Source organism: Pempheris klunzingeri, chromosome 1, assembly GCF_042242105.1.
Source record: "Pempheris klunzingeri isolate RE-2024b chromosome 1, fPemKlu1.hap1, whole genome shotgun sequence".
NCBI lineage: Eukaryota > Metazoa > Chordata > Actinopteri > Acropomatiformes > Pempheridae > Pempheris > Pempheris klunzingeri.
In genome coordinates this window covers 16117769-16125833 of record NC_092012.1, presented here as the reverse complement: position 1 = coordinate 16125833, position 8065 = coordinate 16117769, and the positions used below count along the sequence as shown (strand labels likewise).

The 8065-nt window shown below is 42.0% G+C and overlaps 1 protein-coding gene across 2 annotated transcripts in view; it reads left to right on the top strand.

Moving 5' to 3' along the window:
- The first annotated feature begins 2968 nt into the window (after nt 1-2968).
- Nucleotides 2969-8065, top strand: part of rnf111 (ring finger protein 111) — a 30960-nt gene continuing 25863 nt past the window's right edge. For both annotated transcript variants that reach the window (XM_070828659.1, XM_070828651.1), the window contains exons 1-3: nt 2969-3046; nt 3386-3448; nt 6432-7391. In XM_070828659.1, the coding sequence (XP_070684760.1) occupies nt 6515-7391 (877 nt within the window). In that variant the 5' untranslated portion in view covers nt 2969-3046; nt 3386-3448; nt 6432-6514. The remainder of the gene's footprint in view (nt 3047-3385; nt 3449-6431; nt 7392-8065) is intronic.

Below are 8065 nucleotides of genomic sequence, written 5' to 3'. Positions count from 1 at the left end.
TTGCCAAAATAACAGCCTCTAGACGGTTCTTATAGCCCCTAATCAGTGTCTGGATTTTGGATGAAGGTATTTTTGACCATTCCTCCTTACAAAACATCTCCAGTTCAGTTTGGTTTGATGGTTGCCGAGCATGGACAGCCCGCTTCAAATCATCCCACAGATTTTCAATAATATTCAGGTCTGGGGACTGGGATGGCCATTCCAGAACATTGTACTTGTTCCTCTGCATGAATTCCTGAGTAGATTTTGAGCAGTGTTTTGGGTCGTTGTCTTGTTGAAATATCCAGCCCCGGTGTAACTTCAACTTTGTAACTGATTCTTGAACATTATTCTCAAGAATCTGCTGATATTGAGTGGAATCCATGCGACCCTCAACTTTAACAAGATTCCCAGTACCAGCACTGGCCACACAACCCCACAGCATGAGGGAGCCTCCACCAAATTTTACTGTGGGTAGCAAGTGTTTTTCTTGGAATGCTGTCTTCTTTTGCCGCCATGCATAACGCCCCTTGTTATGACCAAATAACTCAATCTTTGTTTCATCAGTCCACAGCACCTTATTCCAAAATGAAGCTGGCTTGTCCAAATGTGCTTTTGCATACCTCAAGCGACTCTGTTTGTGGCGTGTGTGCAGAAAAGGCTTCTTCCGCATCACTCTCCCATACAGCTTCTCCTTGTGCAAAGTGCGCTGAATTGTTGAACGATGCACAGTGACACCATCTGCAGCAAGATGATGTTGTAGGTCTTTGGAGGTGGTCTGTGGGTTGTCTTTGACCGTTCTCACCATCCTTCGCCTTTGCCTCTCTGATATTTTTCTTGACCTGCCACTTCTGGCCTTAACAACAACTGTGCCTGTGGTCTTCCATTTCCTCACTATGTTCCTCATAGTGGAAACTGACAGCTGAAATCTCTGAGATAGCTTTTTGTAGCCTTCCCCTAAACCGTAACATTGAACAATCTTTGTTTTCAGGTCATTTGAGAGTTGTTTTGAGGACCCCATGTTGCCACTCTTCAGAGGAGATTCAAAGAGAAGAACAACTTGCAATTGGCCACCTTAAATACCTTTTTCTCATAATTGGATGCACCTGTCCATGAAGTTCAAGGCTTAATGAGCTCACCAAACCAATTTTATGTTCCAATTTATCAGTGCTAAGTAGTTACAGGTATTCAAATCAGCAAAATGACAAGGGTGCCCAAATTTTTGCACAGCCTATTTTTCACATCTGATACAATTTCATACAACTTAATATTGCTACACTAAAAATCTTTGTCTGGAAAATACCCCATTACTTAGCTTTTATTAGAAAATGAATGGCATGCCACTGTGATCGTAAATTATTATGCAGCCTCAGAGGGGTGCCTAAACTTTTTCATACGACTGTATGTGTAAATCAGTTTGGTTAAACTTACACTTGACTAAACAGAAATGTCTTCCCTCTTTTGCTGTTCTCATCATTTCACAGAGCATCCACAGTTTACTCTCCTCTCTCGTCTGTTCAGGTTCCTCAGGTCTTTCTCAGCTCAGTCTTCGCTGTGAGCTCCACACCACAGGTCTCTGGTCAAGAGTGAGGCAGACAGCAGGTAGCCATTGGATTTAATAATATTGCTAATAAGTATGAGGATAATAAAATGTTATTACTGTCTCGATAAAATGATTCATAATGCAACATGCCCCACTTATGGAAAGACCTACAGTTGTGGTAAAGACACAAATCCCTTTTAATTTCATAGCTTTACACACACAAGCTGCAAACCAGGTAAATCTCACATCCACACAAAACTCAGTAATGTGGCAGCCATAATCCTGACATCACTGAAACTGAACATGATTTGTAGACATATAAACGGAAACATTACCAGTCCCTCATTTTTTTTTTTACAAAAATATGTACATCTGTGTGTTTATTATGGGTGGTCAGATTTGTCCAGGTAAATGTTCATGTGCCAATTAAATGTCATCTTTTTCTACGTTTTAATTCCAGCAAGTAAAACTAATACATAAATCAATGGTTCCAAATGGGTCACAAGATATATCAAAACTTAAATCATGTATATTTTCTAACATTTCTCCAATCTTTGCACTTTTCTTGCATAACACTGCATAATTTTACCTCTTCAGATACTCAAAAATTATTCAAATTAAACAAATTAAGAAGGAAAAAGCAGTTTTTGACTGAATTGCTCACATCTTAGGGGGTATTGTGTCGTCGTGGCTTCATTTTATTCTCTGACATGTATTGTCCACACACCACGTTTCTCTGTAGGTATAATTCATGGTTACTTTATCTGTGTGTATTAATCATAAAAGAAAAATATTGGTGTTAAAAATGTATTATAGGATGTTCAGTTTAGATGGTAGACTGTACTTTCCCACTACCACTGTAGATGGTAGTGGGAAAAATCAGCAGTCATCGCTCTCCTCTCAAGGGACGATTCCTTGCAGTATGGATTTGTCACACATGAACCATTTGGTAGAATTATTTATGCTTCTCAATGACAGTGTTTCATTTGTCAGGCATATTCAGTGAGAGATTATATGGTTTCTGCCTTTGATTTTCCTTATAATTTTTCCCTTTGATTATTAGTGTGACTCCACTGGATTAATAAATCATTGCTTTGCCATCTATTTGTGCAAATAAGCAATTTTCTCTTATTCGGGGCCTTTATCCGCTAGTGGGCGTGCAAGTAATATGAATAGAGGATTTAGGAAGGTGATACAATAATCCATGAGCTTACATTATCACCACGGTGTCATCACATACAAAGATATAACTACACAGAGCTCCTTATGCTCTGTTTCGCGACGAAACAGGACCAGAGAGGGTGTCCTCTCGATGAAAAGTATTTTTACAGACACACTCTGCTCTGATTTGTAGAAGCCGAGCTGTCGCAAAGTGTCGTAAAGCAGCCGATGTGGGGCAGGGATCTGGCGCCCCCGTGCGGCAGCTCCTGTGCTGTAACCGAAGCCAACGAACAGACGACCTGCTGGGTAAACAAGAGTGGATGCCTCGAAAGGCAGGAATGGCAACTCCGTCGAGGGCTAATGGTGAGACATTTCTACCTTGTGAAATAGAAACATAACAGAGGGGTCGTGCTACATTTTAAGAATCGACGGGGCTCCTTTGCGAGTCAAAATGGCTGATTATAGTCGGGTGTATGATGAGTGAAGTGGAGCTAGCCTTTATGTTAGCTTAGCTCGTAGCCGTCCAGGGCCCATTGCCTTCGATTTTGCTTGTCGGATCAGCTCGGGACTGTGTTGTCAGTTTCACAATCCCAGCCACTAACGTCCTCGGATCGCGATTTCTCTGTAGGCCTGCCTAGTTGCTTTTATGGTTAACATTTAGCCAACTGTCCGTTTTCAACGCTTGTCATTATTTCCCTACAGGATTTAACCTCACATGGTACAAAAAGGACGGTGACACATTTTGAAAAAAGGACTTGGACCCAGGTACGTGTTGTCTTTGTTGTCTTCTGTCTGGAGTATGTGTCAGGCTAGGTGGCTAGCTGTCCACTTTGGTTTCTCTTGATTCGTTATTATCATCTTCTTAACATGAGTTACTCACATTTGATGTTCGTATTTTTAGTGCTTCTCCTTTAGCACGAGTTTATCCGGCCTGAGTCACTTCAGCAGCGTTTGTGGGATACAGACAGACAGCAGCCGAGCTTCATTGTAATTGTTAAGCGTTGTAGAAACTATGCTTAGCCCCAGTTTGAGGCTCGGTTATGTCGAGCTAAATCAATCTATGAAGCTCTGTTTTTGCTCGGTAGTCGTTTCACACACACACATACACACACACACACACACACAAGCGTAGTGGGTATCGTTAGCATCAGCTCAGCAGTCCTGCCTCAGTCGTACATCTTGAATTGCTTTACTGTTGCTGTTTCTGTTACACCATATTTTCTGCTATAACTAGCTGCGACTGGCTCACTTAATAGTATCCGCATTATCTCTCGCTTAGGTTATTTGGTCCTGTTTTGTGAGAGATCTGTATTATTCAGCCTCGATGCATGGGGATTTTTTTTCCTTCAGGGCTGTCCTCTGAGGCCCCTGGATTCATGCATGTCATTGCGCAGCTCTCTCTGTGGCAGCTGAGGGACTCTCACTCATCAGTGAGTTTGTATGTAAAGGCAGAATGAGACTTTTGGCTTGTGTTATAGATGGCAGATTCATTAAGTTGACAATCTTACTAAAACCCAGACAACAGCACCCTCTGGCACCATCGACCTCATCAGCCCCATTTTGCAAAAAGTTGCAGCTTCAGGTCAAGTGACAACCAGCATGTCAGTATGAATTGGGCCTTAAATGCATCATGACATGACATTGCTGAGTTTGTTTTCAGTCAATATAAGCAAATCCAATGCGGTGCAACATGCAGGAACATCGTGAATACCTGTGCAATCTAATCCAGTCCAATACAATTACCCTGCAGCAAACACTACCAGGAATGTTGTTGTGTTACATTTCTTGCTGAGACAGTGCCAGAGAGATGCAAAGTGAACTTTTATGTAGTTTTTGTAACTGTGTGCAGTATCTTAAAAGGTATATATTAGTCTTCAGTTTGCTAGCAACTGTGGCCCCACACAGGAATAAGAGTCTTGATTTTGATTAACATGAAATTACATGGGAACACTGACAGACTCTTAGGCAAGGCACCTGAATTTCTTAATGTAATGAATGGTGTCATCTCAGCTACACCATTGTGTGGATGGGGCAAGCAAAGTATTGGTTGTTTTATTTTCTTGTGTCGTGTTACATCACTTTTGCACCCAGATGGCCACATAGACACGGCCAGTACAATATGTTCCTAAATCACTTGCTGAAATAGTAGCTCCATGATTTTGTTTTCAGATTACATCATATCAAGACGTGCAGTCCGCATCCCGCTGTGGGCGAGATCACCTCGTGCATATAGTGAATAAGCCTGCACTTGTGTGATTTTGTTCACACTGTTCCTAACATTATGTGACTTCTGAAAAACACAGTTCACCAGTGAACATCAATGTAGATATGCAGCACACTTTGTAATTGAGGACAGTGTGGTATCAGCAATACAGATGACCAAAAAAAGTTGATCACCAACTAGAAGCAACCAAATTTAACATATGTGCTTTGGAGCAGAGACTTTTTCTCTTTCTTGCCAATTTTCAAACATCAGTTTCCCAGCCTTGTAATCCATGTCAATGCTAACACCTCTGATGGCTCACAGGGGCTGTAGTAAGCCATGTGTCTTCTGAAAAGATTCTTAACATAGACACAAACTTTATGCATCATTTACAAAGGCAATGCTGGAATTTGACGTTGTCATGGGAGACCTTGCACCGCTGTGAAGCATTTCCCACTGCAACATGCTTAAAGAGTCCCTCTCTCTTGGAAATGAACTTGTTGGTGCACACAAATATAGATAGCAGTGTCCCAAAGTCATGCCATAAACATGAGAATCAGTTTCATTGTGGACATTATCCCCTCTGAGATCCCATGTTCGTTAGTCCGATTCATGCATTGCCTGGACTCAACAATAAAGCATCAGTATTGACTCAGCAATTACTTTTGACTCAGCTTGTGGGCATTTATTTTCTATTTTTGATCAGTAGCTTTGGGTCATGCTGTCTTCATTTGTGCTAACAAACAGATTGACTGTTTGTCAATGAACATATTGTCCCACATTTAATACCATTTAGTATTGTTATGGGCATATTGAGGTTTGTGCGTAAGCCTGTATGTTCATTTGTTCAGTGAAGTGCTAGAAAAAAAATCTGAAATTAGTTTTTAGTTTCAAGCAAATGGGATATGCTGTACTGTAAAATAATTCCTAAAGGCTTAATGTTGAACCATTCAGTGCATTTTTATTATCTATAGCCATTTCAACATATTGTACCTTTTGTTATTAAGTACACCAGTTATTTAAATTAAGGTTTTCCTACTTCCATTGTCCCTGATAAATGTGAAGACAGACAGACAGTAAAGGTCATAAATGCAATTTGTGAAGATCTGATGGATGGAGTCCATCAGTTTAGGATTTTGTCATATTTATAGCACACTGAAGCAGCTAAATCTGATCAAACAATCTGATCCAATTGTCATATTTCGCCTATTGATTCAAGTTGATCTTGACAAGCTGCCTGAATTTATTTAACATTGATATCTGAGAGAGCCATTGATGAGTTGCTTTTGATTAATGTACCTAACAGTTCATTTCAACATTATATTTCATGGATGAATTAGAGCGTATAATGTTTTTAGCTCATTGGTTGGGCCATATTTAGGTGTGAGCACTTATTTCCTTTTTATTTTTTGTTGTGAATTTGGTCTTGATTTGAAAGGTCTTAATCCTTGAAAGGTCTTAATCCTGTCACTGACATAATGAGCTGTCCTTTGGCCATCATGCAGCGGAGTGGCCCGTAACTCCTGTCCTTTGTTCTTTTTCTAGATTTTGTGAGATGCAGCCGATAGACGCCTAGGAACTGATGAGAGTGCACTTGGTGTTTGCCCTTTGAGGACGGACCTGCCACCATGAAGAGTGAGGTCTCATCTGAGGCCCCCAGCAGACAGGAGCATCTGAAGGAGCCACTGGTGAACCCAGAGCCCATGGAGGCAGCCAAGAACTTCCCTAACAACATGGAGGTGATTGGAAAGGCAGGCAGTGAATTTGAAACCATGTGTGAGTCCAGGCATCTGGCCCTGAGGGACACGGGAACACACAGAGACTCAGAACGGAGCCTCCCTGGGCGCAGAAAAAGAAAAGGCCAACAGGCAGGGCCATCAGACTGCTCACTGAAGGAGGGCCACATCAGTGAGAGTTCACTGGCCCCTCAGCGTCCCAGGGTAGAACTTTTACAGCACCCCAGTGAGGATGAACATAATCATGAGTCCTCTTTTAGTGACTGTGCGTCCTCCCCTTCCTCTAGCCTGCGATTCGGGGACTCAGACACTCTCAGCTCAGAGGATGAGGGGGAAGCTGGGGCAACAGGGGGGCAACACAAGTCTCCTGCCCTGACAACAGGAGGAGCCGCTGGAGTTGGCCTGCGCCCTGTTATGGGTCGAACTCGGGGGAATCGCTCTCATAAGTGGGTGCGGTCGGAGGCTGAGCCAGTGCTGCTGAAGCGGCCCTGCGTGAGCAGCCGGCGGCCTCTGCATAGGAAACGCTTTGTGAAAACAGCTCCTGGAGGGGGTCAGCGGACTCAGAAGCAAAAGGAGCGACTACTACTGCAGAGGAAGAAACGTGAAGTTATCGCACGTAGGAAATACGCTCTGTTCCATAGCACCAGTAGTTCTAGTGAGGAGCTGAGTAGTGACTCGTCCTCCCCCTCCTCTACGGAAGCAGAAGATGAGCTGTATGTAGATGTCAGCAGCACCAGCAGCCAGCCCAACAGTGCTTCTGTTGCCACAGGTAATTACGAACCACGGCTCTATTACAGTTGTGTGTTGTATTATAATCTCTGTGTGGTATCTGTTTTGTTTTGCAGCATGAGCTTTGTTTTTGCAGGCTGTATCATATGGTTAAAAGCATTGTAAACCAACAGTGAAGGCTTATATAGCATGACACTGTGTCATGGCAATGTGATCACCGAAACACTGGAGTCCAGAGCACAGGCCATGCAGTCTGTATCAGGCATCGTGTGTTTGTATCTTAAAGGCTTGTAGTGTTTGTTTCAGAGTAGCTGATAGATTAAAAGAAACTTTAGATGGTTTATACAATACACACAGGCCTTCTTAAGTGCTATTATGGGTTAAATAGATATCAACAGGCAGAATGGTACACCACAATGTGGACATAATTTTATATTTGTATTGATTTGTACAGTTTGTTAAAAACAGCAAAAAAAAGTATTGCAAGAGTATAATAACAATGATGTTTCCCAAAGCTCACAGTCACCAGGATCCCTAACATTGCAGGAAACAACAATCCAGCATTTATTAACATATTTAAATTGAAATACATTGATGCAATGCGAATTAATATGCACTGAAAAGCAGAACAAAAAAAAACAAATGGCTGAAGAAGATAAGAGGTCAGCGTGTGTTGTGCAACCTGCAATGAGAGTGTGACTCACATCTTTTAAT